Below are 14,908 nucleotides of genomic sequence, written 5' to 3'. Positions count from 1 at the left end.
GTCCTTTAGTGCTGCATCTAACCTATGTAACGTAAGATTAACCGCAGCGACAGGAATATGGATGACTTTTCTCACATGAATTTTGAGTTTAACAGGTGAATTGAAGCCCGGTTGTTCAATAAATTAATTTTTATATAGCACTGGTGTTACCTTGTATGTCCATCTACATTCCTATTCTAACATGTTTTTCTCCTGCGAGTATTCTGTAATATGTACTACATAGTATTATTTCTCATCATTTTGAAATACTAAGTTATTACTTTAAAAGATTCACGTTATTTTTAGAAAGTTTTTCATTATTTTGAGCGACTTATTTGAAAGCTAGAGAGATACCAAGTCATCATTATGAGATGCAGTCGTTATTTTGAATTACTAACTCGTTATTTTGAAAGTTTCTCATAACTTTCAGACACCAAATTACTTTGATATTATTATGATTATTATTTAAGATAGTTTTTGTCATTATGTTGAAATACTAAGTCAATAGCTTGAGAAAGTCTGTCATCATAATGACTTATGGATCTTTCTTTTTTTTTCAACCACAGAAATGGGGCTCACAGTACAGCGATAAATAACGTTCTCAATAAGTCAAGACTCCACCAACAAATGTAAAGTGAAGAACAACTTCACTGTGACCACCCATGTATTTCAGCTTTTGAGGCCTTCATCAGGCTCATCATACTACCTCCTCAGACTTCCCCCTTCTCCATGACTCTTGGAAGTGGAGTTTTTCCAGAAATCCTTATTCATTTATCTAGAATACTAAAATCCAGCTCAGGGATATGTTGTAAACTTTTCAAGTGAACCAGATTAATCCAATTTTGGTCATTTTGCATTGATGATCCTGCAATCTAAATGTGGGTAAAGTAATCAAATGTGTTCAGAAGATTGTGGCCAGGCTTACAATATTTTTGCAACCACAGCAAAACTGATTTTTTCAGCCAAACTTTGTTAGTGGAAGAACATGTCCACTCTACACATCAAAATTTAGTAATTAGGGAGCACAAATATAAAACCGCTGACCACATGGTGGAGCTATCTGCAGCTAAATCTAGTAAGTTATTCCTTTTCATTGAAATCTGTGAAAACTCTCTTGCTAACTACAAGAAAAACAAACAATCAGGACTGCAAACTTTGGAGAGGGCATTAAAAACATTTTAGACAAAAACTGTCCCTAATGAATCCAGGCTGCATCTCAAGCACAGTCCCACAACAATGACGGCGCAATGGTTGCTGCTTATCTCACTGTTTATCAGGGAAACCTAAGACAGTGGTTGTGTTTCCTGTCAGTGTAGCAGGTTCCTGCTGGTGACACAGCAGAGTCTTATTACTGAGCCTGTGACCACTCAGAGTCACTGCTGCTTAATATTTAACCAGTGTGGGTTTAACTTGGTCATGGCTCTGCTTTAAAGGCCTTAGTTACCTCTGTGTTTTGGGACAGAATCAGTCGAACAGGAAAGCGAGGAGGCTAATTTCTACCTGAGTTTCTCGCGCTGGAAAGCAATCATCTCTGTTCTTGCTCAATGTCTCTCATTTGGGCTTTTTTGAGACAGCTGACACTTTTCAGATGCTGCCTGGTCGCTAAGCTTCCAGTCACAGCAGCCAAATGTGGAGCATGGTGATTTTTCAACCTTGTATTTCAGCTGTAAAACCATTTTTACTCCCCCAAATTCTCACAATCCCAGACACAGAGATTTTTAAAATAAGGGTCAATTGTTTGTATTGTTTCAAGGTTATGGGCGAAGCTTTTCGTGGATAAAATAGAAGTTCTTTTCTAAAAAGTCAAGGGAGGGTCCAAAGAAAACATAAGTAATGCTGAGGATTTTGTTTTTATTTATTTATTATAAAATTAAAAATGAGATTTAGCCCTGCTCCCCACCCCAATAACTTTTGTCTCTTATATGAATAGAACAACTGTTCAAATAAAACCTTCTGGGGACATCTGTCTTTGCATCGTGATTTTGCCCCTTAAATGTAGTGGATAAAGTAGCATCAAAAAGAAATACTCAAGTATCATTCATGTAAAATACCTCAAATTGTCCTTGAGTAAATGTATTCACAGTAGTTACATCCCACTACTGAGTGCTGATAGATGTGGGCTTTTACTCAGCCTTATTTACCAGCCAATGAAAGAGAAAAGGCACAAACATCCCTGGAGATTTTTCAATATTTAAAAGCTTGTTTTTTTGTTGTCCCTCCTAAAAGAAGCCATTTGGCACAATGCTACAGATCCTTACTAAAAGTACCAGCTACTTTGGCAGGCAATAAATCATTCAGAGATTTTGCACTGATCTAAAATTATATTTACTGATTAAAAAAAGCTGTCCAAATCTTACTCACCAGTCCGTGGTTTTCATTACAGCAACGCTGAGCTTGCCAAATATCCAAATATCCATCTGCAACAGAGGATCCGTGTAAGTTCTTTCATTTTTAATGGCATGAGATGCTATTAGTTACAGTACAGCATACATATGGTAGTTGAGAGGGTCACCACACATACTGAGGGTCAATTATAGTAATTTAATGCCTCCGAATAGAATGACAATTTAGCGACATTACATGTTGCTGACATGATTTTTACAGGATTACCAAACACTTTCATGTAAAAAGTTTTAAAAACTTTGCCATGATTTTGCAAGGACCCATAACACATTATTTTTCTTGCTCTACTTGCCCAGCGTTTTTCAAAAATATCCAATTCTAATACACAGATGTATGTAAAATAAAAGTTAAATAAAGGTTAGATAAATAAATAAATAAATACATAAATAAATAATAACAGTTCTCAAATATAAATGAATAAAATACTTTTCACACATAATTATAGCTCGCTGGCAAACATGGACAGATATAGGGACCGCTGGAGAAAATGAAAAAAACAAACAAACATGATGGTAAACAAAACATCACAAACTGACACATATTTGAACTTTACTAGGTCGACAGCTACATGGAAAAATAAATTCGCTGCTATGGCACATTACATATAAGATTATCCACAGACGTTTACTGTAACACTTTCATGACACACTATAAAATTCCATGACTTTACCAAAACTTTCAATGATTTCTACAGTTCCACGGCTTTGCGAGCCTCCAAAATGTGATTGTGAATATCCAAGACTTTTTAATATTTTCCATGACCTTGGGAATCCTGTATTTATCAGTCTTGATTGTTGCGGTGTGAGTTGCTGAGTTTTGGAGAAATCGGCCATAGGCCATAGGCTTTCTGTCGAAGGTAATGGAAGTAAATGGCATTTGGCTTCTGGTGCTCAACAGCTGGCAGCTAGCAGCTAGTTCCTACAATAAACTGCTCACAACAAGGTCTGTGGATTATCTGGAGTAACCAGGTCATAATTTCTGGAAAGATACATTGATAAATAGCACTATAAAAGGCAAAATTTCCCTTTAAACTCATTGCCTCTCAGTTACAACTCTGTACTGAACACACACAGAGATATATAAGAGCGGCACCAATCTTCCCATCTGATTTTCAAGGACACTGAATACAACTATGTCCTAAAATACAGAACTGTCCTTTACTATGTCACCCTCCTGTTTACTCTTGTGACCAATAATATGTTGTGTTCAGTTGTTGTGAGCTTAACGGAAAAGTCATTTCACCCCTTGACAAAGCAGCAGCATATGAGCTCTAATAGAGGAGACGGACACTTACATTAGAAGACAGCGGGAGATGCAGAGATGGAGGAGTGTGAGATGGTAGGAAAGCATGACAGGCCTGTGGAGTGTTACTCTCAAAACCTCCTCTCACTGAACTCCTGCAGGAAAAGAAAGAGACTTCTGTCAAGAGAACATGAAAGAAATACAGAGCTGCAGATAATGATTATTTTCACACACCAAAATCATCCCTTGTAAGGACATATGCATATAAATATCTGTTTTTTTTACATGACAACCAGAAAAAAATCATGTCCTTTTGTTCAATCTTGCTTTTTTTAAATCCTAAATGTAAAAAAAAAAAAGTGTCCTGAGGGGACCCTGGGGAAAAGGATGTGGAGAGCAGGTTGGGGCGTAACCAGGGCCTCGGTCAAGATTGGGTTTCTTTCACCTCACGGTCATGTATAATTCAGCCCAGGAGGCCGCGGATCACCTGGAGAGATACACACACACACAAAAAGGATGTGTCTGAAGTGACAGAGGACCCAAAGAGGAAGAAAAGAGGACAAAGAAAAAGGAAGAAAGAGGCTGGCAGAGCATGCAGGAGGTGGTGAAGAAACGGCCGATAATCTCTGCAAGGGAAAGAGGTCAGTTTGTGTGTGTGTGTGTGTGTGTGTGTGTGTGTGTGTATGTGTCTGTGTGTACATCCACATGGACTTTATTACCGCTGCTATGAAATTTTTCACAGCGTCATTCAGCCATTGCTCCATACTTATTTGAGGTGTCTACTCTGTTTAGAGTCCATTCCCAAACATGCACAGGAAGAACGTTAAAAAGCATAACCATAGAAAATAAGAGAAAGAGCTCCATATGGAAATCATCAGAGACGACACAGCCCGAGCCAAAGAGCGGTGGGTGTGCCATACCGCTACACAAAGCTCAATCTGTTGCATCATTTTCATCACCATCCTCCTCCTCCTCCTCCTCCTCCTCAGGCCCGGGCCCTGGACGCTACGCTCTGCCCCCTACAGTCGGATACATCAACCATGACTTCACCAAGCCCAGCAGCCCTGCATACTCCTTTCACAGCCGCATGAGCAGCGCCAGTGAGTTGTTATCACCTATATTGATCTAAGGTTCACACAGTCATGGAAAACCTGGAAAAGTCATGTAATTTTACAATCATATTTTTCAGGCCTGGAAAAGTCATGGAACGAGTAACAAACACTGAAAGCTTTTGGAAAATAATGGAAATGTGTCGCGAGTAATAAATTAAATTACATTAATGCAACAAAACAATGAATTAATTTTCTGTAGCCGATGATGTGACGTAGTTTTTATATGCCTTGACTTATGGCAACATTTTGGTTGTTTTAGTTTATCTGTTCTTCACAAAAGTTTCTTCATTTTCTCCCCACATTACAAATCTTTACATATCTGTCATGTCTTCCCACGAGGCATGTCAAATAATTTTTAAGCACTTTTGGCTTAAGAAAGAGGGACATACAACTTTAAATGGCTGTATTTTGCATTATTTTATTGCTGATTTATAAACATGCCTTCCAAATACACGTTTTCTGAAAACGTATATCTATGGAAAACTTAAGAAATCTTACTTTTGTTCTTAGAAAACAGGTTTGGAAGGTACGTTCTTTCAAATTTTTAACACATTTCTTTTAAAAAACGTGTAATTTTTGTGCTTCTTTTTCTTTTCTTCTTAAATGTTTAAAGGCATTCTAAAACTGCCAATTCACACCATTTCTTACAGTCAGAAACTATAAAAAAAGAAACTATTGTTTTTAAGATCTAAGGTCCTTGAACACATCATTTCGGACATCGAAATTATGTTTGAAAAGAGTTTAAATCTTATGTTTCAAAAAACACTGGGAAAGTTGGGTAAGAAAAAAATTATTTTGAGTCCTTGAAAAATCATGGAAATTTTGTCCATGACAATGTGTGGGAACCCGGCAAATCTATCGCGTAGCTACGTATTATTATTTTAGACTGCAGTGCCCCGGTGTTTACACGGAGGGATCCTTTTTACCAGCTTTGTGTCAAAACAACGAGGGGAAAAAGTTAACTGTGGTCTCTAAAATTCAGACCAAGTGGTAAAACTAGTTAGTGTTGATTAAAAGTAAACGAAAATGATGTTAAGAAGCGGGCGCCATGTTGTTATGAGGGTATTGTGTATTGTTGTGTTTTTGTAAAAGAGGAGGATGAAAATGCGGACATTAAACGTTAAAACCAAGCAGCGCTGATAAAATATAAAACAAGATTATGTTACTTCGTTACTGCCTGTTTCTCGCCGCAAAATGTCTCCACAAACATATTTTAGCTTACCTTTTAACTGTAATTCGACGTCATTCTTGACCAGTTAACCACACAGGTGCCATATTGTTTTCAAAACGACCGCGATCTCGCGATGGTTGATGCTAAAAATGGATCGTTCGCGGGGAGGTGGGCGGGATCTCCGTCTCACGTCATCAAATTCTCAGCGCGATCAACCAATCACAGCAGCGTGTAGTTTCTGGCCTTTTTTTTTCAGTTTATCCATCTCATAGACAGTATAGTATATCTGTGTATATTATGGCTTTTCTTAAAAACATGACTTTATTTTCATAATATTATGACCTTTTCTTGAAATTATGATTTTATTCTTGTGATATTAGGAATTTATTCTCAAAATTGTGACCTTTTTCCTCAAAATTCTTACTCTCATACTATGACTTGATTCTCCAAATTATGGTTTTAAGATTGTAATTTTCTGACTTTCTTCTCAACTGACTCTATTGTCATAATGTTATGAATTTATTCTCAAAATCCAGTTGTTCTTTTCAGCAGTGTGGCATTAAAACTTGTAGCAGTGAAATATATATATTAAATATCTTTTAGGAAGTTGTGTACTTTATGAGATCTCAAGGTCTTTCAATAACTGTTTGTGCATTGTGTTTTCTGTAGTGGTCTCTGTGGACTCCAGCCCAGGACCAAGGTACCACATTGATGCCAGGGTCACCCGGTTTGGCCGGATGGAAAGCCCCTCCTACTCCATTTTGGGCAGAGGAAGGCGCACAGGAAATAATAAAGGTGGTACAAATGAAAAAATAAATAAATTCTTGCATACTCTCTTGTTTATTGCCAGCATATTTGTGTAATTAACAGGTTTCAGTGTACTCTGCCAGTTTAGTGGAGGGCTTAGAGAATACCATCAAGTTTTCTTTTGGACTGACACACCTTCAATATAATGAAGAATCTCAAATTTTCCCAATCATTTCCTACTCATACAAATAGGCGAGCTGTTCCAGACTCCAGGGCCGGGGGCCTACAGCCCAGAGAAGGCTCCACCTCTCAGTGCTCATCACAGACCACCATCCTACTCCATCGGCAGCCGAACCAGATACCGCTCTGTGGACGCTGTACCAGCACCCAACAGGTGAACAGGACACAAACATTAAAAGACGACGGCTCTTTATTCTCCATTTAATGTGAAATATTAAATTCTCTCATTATGATGGATCATGGGCAGTGTAGTTTATTCTGAGTTAATTCTACATATAATGTCCTTGTAAACCAAATATGTATTTGTATTTTAGTCCCCCCAAAAATGCACTATTTCCTCCTGTTTGAGTAACATCAGCTAAAAACTACAATACACATCTTTTTAGAGATATCATTGGGTGTTTTAAACCTGGCCCAGAAAGAACAGTTGATAATTTGTTTTTGACTAACACTGACACATTTACAGTGATGTTTATTAATGTGCAGTGTCCCTGTAGATAAAATAAAATGAAGATAATAAATAAGTTTGAGTCTGAGAAGCTGTTGCTGAAATGAAAACTCGCTAATGTTCATGTGTTGTTTTCCTCACTGCAGCTACACTCTTCCTAACCTGCTGGGCTGCCAGGTTCCCAATAAATCCTCCAGTGCCAGCTACAGCTTTTCGGGTCGGAGGAAGGTCGGAGCTCCGTCTGAAGACCTCTCCATGAGCCCTGGACCAGCAAAATATGATACCACCAACCCAGACATTTACCGCCAGCGCCAGCCCTCTTTCTCTATACAAAGACGGACTAAGAGGCCTAATAATTCGTCAGCGGTTCCTGGCCCGGGCATGTACAGCCCAGAGAAGTTTCACGTGCATCTCCCCAGACCACCATCCTTCACGATGGGCGTCAGACACTCTGAGTTTGTCACCCCACTTGTGGTGGATATAGTTGACTGAGAGGTCTGCAGAATCAACATGAATGCCTTGTTTTTATTCAGTTTTTCACACAAATGTGGAGCTGCCATACAATAATAAACTCTTTGAAATCTGAGAAAATTGGCTTGATTATTTTCAAATACATGGGTAGAGGACAATGGGCAATTTAACAAGAAATTATACCCGAAAATAAGCATAATACAATCAAAAACACAAAAAAAGAAAATGATCTCAAGAAAGTTAAAAAAATAAATTTGTCTTTTTTCCCCCCTTAGTTTTCTGGATATTTTCCCCTCATTTTTTGATAATATGTAATAAATCCCCCCAAGCTAATTTTAACATTGAACTTTTTTCTCTTTTTTTTGGCAGTCTGCAGGACATTTCTTGCCAAGTTGCTCATTATGTTATTTCCTGTGTTTTTGAAAGATATCAACCCAATTTTCTCAGCTTTCAGAGGATTAAATGCCAGTGAAAGGTGTCTGAATGCAGCACAAGAAAACTGATCTTAATCCAGGTTTAAAAGGCTTCAAATATAGTAAAATATGTTTTAAAGAGTGTCATAAATTGTCAGGTAAAAACTAATCAGACCATCAGACATTCTGATTAATAACCTTACAGTATGGTTATTATATTATCAGTTGCTCCAAAGACAAATGGCTCACGCCAAAAGATATACAAAAAATATGATACAGTTTTAAATAGAAATGCTGAGTGTACACTGTACAGATAATATCCATGTACTCCTTTATAAATAAAGCAAAATATTATTAACTGTTGCTTGCATTGTTTGTGCAGTTAAAAGATGCGAGCTGTCTGCGTTTCTTCAGCTTTACTTCACTATTAGCTTTGAAAGAGAGGATTAAATAAAACAGTGGGAGAGAGAGAAGGTTTCTACAATTTCCTTCTTGGTATGGTGATTTTTACAGGTGCGCTCCAGTCGCTGCACTTGCCCAGACCCAGCAGCTCTTTAGCACACACCTGGAACAGGTAGGTCCTTCCTGGGGTCAGCCCCCTCAGCTCAACCTTGGTGCTCTCAAATGGACCCAGCTGGAGGAGAAAATGTAGACATTTTATTATTTAAAGCGGATTTAAAGGAATGATTTCACATTTTGAGAGACACAGTTATTCGCTTTTTTGCTGACAAGATTAACAGTGTACTTTAAAAAACTGAAGATACAGTTTAAAGTGTTGATTAACTTAGTTTGTAGCACAAAGGCTGGTAAAGGGGAAACAGCTCGCCTTGCAAATTTCAGTAATAAACATAAACATGAAAAAGTGTATTTCCCAAATGTTCAAACTAATCCTTTAAAGTCAGAGAGTCACATTTCATTTAAATAAGGTGACAAACTGCTTTCCCATCAAGAGTTGTCATTTTAAAGAAATCCTTAATCCTGCAGCTTCAGGCAAGTTAGATTAAGACTTTTTAAGACTTTTTTTAATGCTACTCAGAATTGTGTTCAAGACCAGTTTTCTAAAAACCCATTTTATTTTGCCCAAATATTTATTGTTTGGGCAAATTATTATTATTTATTGTGCCTTGTTTGTCCAGTAAAAAGGTTATCTTATATAACTTTTTTTAGAGTGGAGCACATAACAATGAATATATTATACTATCATAAATTAATAACTTATAAAATATCCCACTTTTCAGGTTTGAGCATTTTAAGACTTTTAAGAGATTAATTTGGGTCAATTTAATACCAATTAAAGCCTTTTTTTAGATTAATAAATTCAATCTCTTAAGACTTCTTAAGGATCTGCAGGAACTTTGTTAATGACAGTTTTACAGTTCTTATAGATGGGGTAGCAGAAATCTGGAAAAGGCAAAAAAACTAAACAAAGCAATAATAAGAAGAATCTGAAAATACACTGATGTCCTGCAGCCCTATCAGAGGCCACTGATAAACCCAGATGACCCACTTTGGCTGTCCTGAGCCTATTTTATTCATTTGTTTTTAATCTTATTTAATTCATCCATACTGGGTTAACTAGACTTCCAAACAAGGTGTGGCAACGCAGGGGAGTGACAACCACGCCCACATAAACACATAAACACGCTTCATAAAGCGAACCAGTGTCTCCCATACAATGATTTTTTAAATCTTATTTAATTGAGTAGAGTAATAGAGTTTCACAAAGTGCATTCCCTCAGCTCTTCTCTTTGTTTATCAGACCACAAATGACACATGAATTAGCTGTTGTCACCACATCATCCCTCTGCCTCACTCGCTGTCACTGTGGACTGCTTCCCCGGGACGAAAGCGGGCAGCAGCTCAGGAGACAGAGCTTTGGCCAGCGGTTTCAGCAGCTCAAATTTAGCACCAGGGTCACAGGGGGTTAGTGGCTCGCGGCAGCACTGGATCTAACCTGTGTAGCGGCAGCAGCAGAAAGTTTGCTGATAGGGTGGGGGGTCGGGGCTGTCCGGTCCCTGATAGTTGGCGTTTGTACTGGCTGGATTTGGGTTGCTGTAATTACTGACTGTGGATCCGTCTCCATAGCTGCTGCCTGCTCTCCTCTCCACAAAGTGGTCTGTAGCGGCGGGGAGTGAGGTGGACAACACACTGAGATTCAAGGCTCTAATGTTAGCTAACGTTTGCTTTAAATTGCCAACTTGAAGCTGCAGCTGCGACCCTTTTGCTCTAGTTAGCAGAACGCTAAAATATTAGCAATATTTTCTCTCAAGAACGTCACGATATTGACACAAATTTTATTACATTTAAGATCAGACTCTTCGATAAGTCCGTCTTCCTTTTACAGGGTTGCTTTGCGGTGTAGGCAATTGTTGCCAACGCTGAAATAGCAACTTCCTCTGCAGTGTTCTCCTGAAGGGACGTGCACACACATCTACATTTGTAGAACAGCCAATAGAAACGTCCTCTCTCTGAAATGACCTGTGATTGGCCAAAGCCTCCCGTCAGAGGCTGAACTTTTAAAGCCTGAAAACAGAGCCAAGAGGAGGTGCAGAAGTCTAGTTTGCCCCCCAGAAAACGAAAATTACAATATACTCAAAGGGCTATTATGGAATTTTTGCCCACTGAAGGCAAAATGAAACTTCCTACCCCAGCTTTAACACTAAAAGGATGTAATATTGTGTTTACCATTATAACCAGAAAGAAAAGCTACTACTATCCATGATTAAACATTGCTCTTCAAGAAAATTAATGAAATAAGACTAAGACTAAGAAAAGATTGAGAAAAACAGTTGTGAATAGTTATATAAATAAATAAATACCAAAAAAACATTACAATCTAGTTTAGTTGTAGTAAGAAGGATTCCCACAGATGAAGGGACTTTCAGAAACATTTCTTAGATCACCTCAGAAGTTGAGGTAATTTTGTACTTCCTCATGTGGTATCTGTGTATGTGTGAAATGCAGAGCTTTTAAACCACTTTGCTGTTATTATAACTGCTGATGAAGAATATTCTTACATTTACAGTCTTTGGGTTGCCCCTGTTTTCCCACTGATAGAGAATCTGGTATTTCAGGGGAAAGATGTCCAGGTAGGCCCAAGACGGGGGAGGAGCCCACTCCACCAGCAGGTTTCTGGCATTATGAGGGGAAACCCGGACATCTACAGGAGGATCTGGTTTCACTATAGAGAAACGAAGACAAAGAATTAATTATTAATAATAATAATATAATTATAATAATAATTAATAATAAATAAATCAAAGTGTCTTTGCAGTGTGCACTACATTATTATTTCAAGCTCAATTGTCAATGAATCACACCATAAATTCATTACTTTCTTTATTCTGTTTTGGATTATTAATAATGTTGGTTCTCACCTATATCCTCCATCATGAAACTTGATAAATGGGGGCTGCTTTCTCCAGCGGAAACTGCGGTGATGTTGATGATGTACTCAGTGAGAAGTTTTAGGTTGGGCAGGCGACAGTGCCACAGCTAAAAATGTATACAAATTAAAAAAGATACAGGATTATATGTGCTGCTTGGTGGTATATATTATTTATAGCTTCATATATTATTCATATGTTGCTCTGTATATTTCATGTTTCAATTTTAAAACATTTTTTTGCACACTGATGAAAATTAAAACTTAATAATGAAAACATACAATGAAATATAGATATGTGCAGGAGAGGCTGGATGCTGAGCAGAACTCCCACTATAATAACTGCACAATGCATATATTCATGCTGGTTATGGCTACTGTATAACAGGGAATGTGCATACACTGTAAAAAACTATTTGTTTTAACTTTAAAAAGTGTCTAGGCTGCCTTAAATTTTAAATTGACTTAATTTGAGAAGATAAGCTGAGTCATTACAAAATTACCTCAATTTGTCTTTTCTTCTGAAATTTTAAAGCTGCCTAGACAACAACTTTTTTTTAATTTAAAATTGTTTATTTTTACAACAAAGGGGTTTTCCAAAACTCAGCTGATCTAGTGTGACCAGTAAGGAAATTGAGTTAAGAGTGTGTGGGTCAGCATTACAGTAACATTTTGATCCTAATATTCATGATTATCATTGACATGTCTTTGGTTTCATTTTGACTTAAATCAGACTGTTTTGGAAAACCCCTCTTCAGTTGCAGATATCTGCTGCAGAGGTAAACAAAGTCGTGCCTGTTCAGATGAAGGTGATGATGCTGAAATCACATCAGAAGACGACGAGCCGGGAGGGATGAGGTGGCAAGGCTTGGTGTCCAGCGGTCTGTGTCTCTCACTGACAAACACATTAACAAAAACACATAAATGAGCTCCTGAACGGCACCTGATGATTGCAGTCTGTTTGACTAAAAGGTGTCAGTGGTTTGGGTCAGCACACAGGAGGAGGGCGGCTGTTTTCTCTGTCAGATTTACCTGTAGGTGGCAATGTAGTGTGTCGGAGGGGAGTGAGAGGGTTCAGGCCAGGAGCAAAACGTCAAGTTTGGGTAGCTCGCACACCTGCAGTGCACTGTGGGAGTGGAGGGAGGATCTGAGGGAAGAAAATACATCACTCATTATCAGAGTGTAAAATACAGAAAATGTTTTGTATTTCATGTGTTTGCTCGTATATAAAGGTTATGTTATTGTAAACAATCTCTCTGTCTTTTTGTTCATTTAAATGCAAAGTCAGTGATTCCAAATTCAGTATGTTATTTTGTTTTGGGGTTTTTTTCCAAATTCAACAAATCGTCACTTTGGAATTATAATTTAACTTTGGAATTATAATTTAATTATAAATATAATTTGGAATTATTCTAACATTTTTGTCAAAATTGAGGAATTAATATTTTCTTATTCTGTGACAACTTATCAACATTTTGTGAGGTGTTTTTTTTTTGTTATATGCATTTTGGACATTTTTTTTTTAGAAAACAAAAAGGTCCATATCATTAATGCTATTTGGAATGCAAAATTTTGAAGCCCAATATCTAAAAATTGCTCAGAATGCAGATATATCTAATAATTCAAAAGTGGCAAAATATCCTTGTTGTCCGCTAGCTCTCCGGTCTGCATGGAAAAATAAATAAATAAAAGATCAGGTGTTCCAGCCCCTCCCCCCCAGGTCTTCGAATATGCTTTGTCATGCCCCTCTGTGTGCGATATTGACGCCTGAGGCACCCTTTAGGTTTAGCTGAGAGCAAATGACGTAGTATAAAAAGCAAGAAAGTCTTTGCAGGGTGAGAGGGACGGAAGGTGGATGGGTCAAAAACAAAACATGACTTTCATCATGGAGACTGTTGTTTGTGTCCCCCGTGAGGCCAAAAGTCAACGTTGTTTCAGTGTAACGTTACATAATTTAGGTGCGGTGGTCATGTACTGATGTATTTACAACACATTATGTTATTGTTATGTAACAAACATACTTTTTTCACAAAAAATGATTTTTTTTTTTGCCTAAACCTAACTGCAACCATCTCACCACATTTACCACATTTTACAATGTGTTTTCGCTGTGTTTTATATAGATACTCTACAGGGTGCCCTGTTCATGCATGACACACCGAGGAGCATGGCAAAGCGTCAGAATTTAAAAGCTTTGGTTTGGCGTAAATCAGTGTAAATCAGAAACAAAGAAAGTGGCTCAGACCCAAACACATAACATTATTTTAGCCAATCAGCAGCAGTTCAGTTCATGTTCGTGCCCAGGTCAGAGGAGAGGGCAAGGATGTATAAAGAGAGGAGACAGGCAGTGGGAATGACAAAAATCTGGACTGAATCTGAACTCCACAGCGCAATATCAACAATCTTTCTCCAGAATCACTGACATTCCCATTAAAAACTAAAATCAATGAAATATTAAGTAACATCAATAAAATATTAGTTGAAATGTCTAAAAAAAGGGAGAAAAAACATAAAATAATGACATAAGGGTCACAAAATGACTATAACAACTTTTAGTGGTAGAAAACCCATTAAACAGTGCAATTTTCAGTATATCACTGCAGTATTACGAACAGATTATCATCAGTTTTGAAAATGTTTTACTTTTCAGTTAAGTCATAATTATTTACTAATGAAGAACATTTCCAGTCTATTCCTGATGCAGGAATATAAACACAACTTAAAAACAACAGCACGGTATAAATACAGCCTTTATGACAAAGTAGCAAAACAAAATAAAACGGCTACAAAAGAAAAATTGTGCTTTCTGTGTTTGGATTCTTGGCTAAATGTCATGCATGTTGGAAACACACCTTTAGCACCACAGACTACATAAACTGTGAGCATATTTTCAGACTCTTTTCTCAGACTTGTACTCACATGCCGATGTCGCAGCCACCCTCAGCAGGTCAAGCGCTTGGCCTCCTAGAACGCACATGAGGACAGTCATAGTGACGCCCAAACCACAGACAGTTGCAGCCATCAGTGCTTCAGGCAGGAGAAAGTTCCTCTAAGTAGCTTTGTAAACACTACAGTGAACGCTCACTTATGCAAGATATGAACAGCTATATTCTTTTGCTCCTTCGTTCAAAAGTTCAGAGATAACGAAGTGCGTCACAGCCTGCTGACGACTCCCGTCTGTGTGTTTGAGCAGCAGCTGTTTCACTGTTTTAAAAGCAGTCATGCTCAGAATGAAAGAGGAACCGTGAATGTGGTGCATCACAGAAAAACCTTCTTCAAAAAGACCCGTTTCGTCTG

General features: G+C 37.8%; 2 protein-coding genes and 1 long non-coding RNA gene across 3 annotated transcripts; 1 reads left to right on the top strand and 2 right to left on the bottom strand.

The window, feature by feature from the left end:
- Positions 1-3,153: 3,153 nt before the first annotated feature.
- On the bottom strand, positions 3,154-6,007 carry LOC121954075. Its single transcript, XR_006106539.1, has 3 exons — positions 5,959-6,007; positions 3,677-3,779; positions 3,154-3,229 (listed from the first exon to the last, which is right to left on the bottom strand). It is a non-coding gene; the product is annotated as an uncharacterized LOC121954075 (long non-coding RNA).
- odf3l2a (outer dense fiber of sperm tails 3-like 2a) lies at positions 4,217-7,984 on the top strand. Its single transcript, XM_042501396.1, has 5 exons — positions 4,217-4,265; positions 4,614-4,724; positions 6,577-6,702; positions 6,907-7,048; positions 7,489-7,984. The coding sequence occupies exons 1-5, from the start codon at positions 4,217-4,219 to the stop codon at positions 7,832-7,834; spliced, it is 774 nt and encodes a 257-aa protein (XP_042357330.1). The 3' UTR covers positions 7,835-7,984.
- Positions 7,985-8,311: 327 nt separating this feature from the next.
- On the bottom strand, positions 8,312-14,766 carry ebi3 (Epstein-Barr virus induced 3). The gene is made up of 6 exons (XM_042500948.1): positions 14,531-14,766; positions 12,644-12,758; positions 12,407-12,506; positions 11,604-11,721; positions 11,244-11,407; positions 8,312-8,860 (listed from the first exon to the last, which is right to left on the bottom strand). Exons 1-6 carry the CDS (start codon positions 14,631-14,633, stop codon positions 8,705-8,707), a joined length of 756 nt encoding a protein of 251 aa, XP_042356882.1. The 5' UTR covers positions 14,634-14,766; the 3' UTR covers positions 8,312-8,704.
- Between the last annotated feature and the right edge of the window lie 142 nt (positions 14,767-14,908).

The sequence above is a fragment of the Plectropomus leopardus genome, chromosome 14 (assembly GCF_008729295.1).
Source record: "Plectropomus leopardus isolate mb chromosome 14, YSFRI_Pleo_2.0, whole genome shotgun sequence".
Lineage (NCBI taxonomy): Eukaryota > Metazoa > Chordata > Actinopteri > Perciformes > Serranidae > Plectropomus > Plectropomus leopardus.
Note: the sequence above shows the minus strand (reverse complement) of the source record. Positions and strands in the feature narration are given on the sequence as shown.

Bases quoted from the DNA above. Each gene is read 5' to 3' on its own strand.
- odf3l2a (XM_042501396.1), top strand. From the start codon at position 4,217: ATGCAGGAGGTGGTGAAGAAACGGCCGATAATCTCTGCAAGGGAAAGA. The intron at 4,266-4,613 runs GTCAGTTTGTGT...CCTCCTCCTCAG, and splicing joins AATCTCTGCAAGGGAAAGAG to GCCCGGGCCCTGGACGCTAC. The intron at 4,725-6,576 runs GTGAGTTGTTAT...TGTTTTCTGTAG, and splicing joins CAGCCGCATGAGCAGCGCCA to TGGTCTCTGTGGACTCCAGC.
- ebi3 (XM_042500948.1), bottom strand. From the start codon at position 14,633: ATGGCTGCAACTGTCTGTGGTTTGGGCGTCACTATGACTGTCCTCATG. The intron at 12,759-14,530 runs GTGAGTACAAGT...TTCTTCCCTCAG, and splicing joins GGTGGCTGCGACATCGGCAT to ATCCTCCCTCCACTCCCACA. The intron at 11,722-12,406 runs GCACGACTTTGT...ATACATTTTTAG, and splicing joins CATCACCTTCATCTGAACAG to CTGTGGCACTGTCGCCTGCC.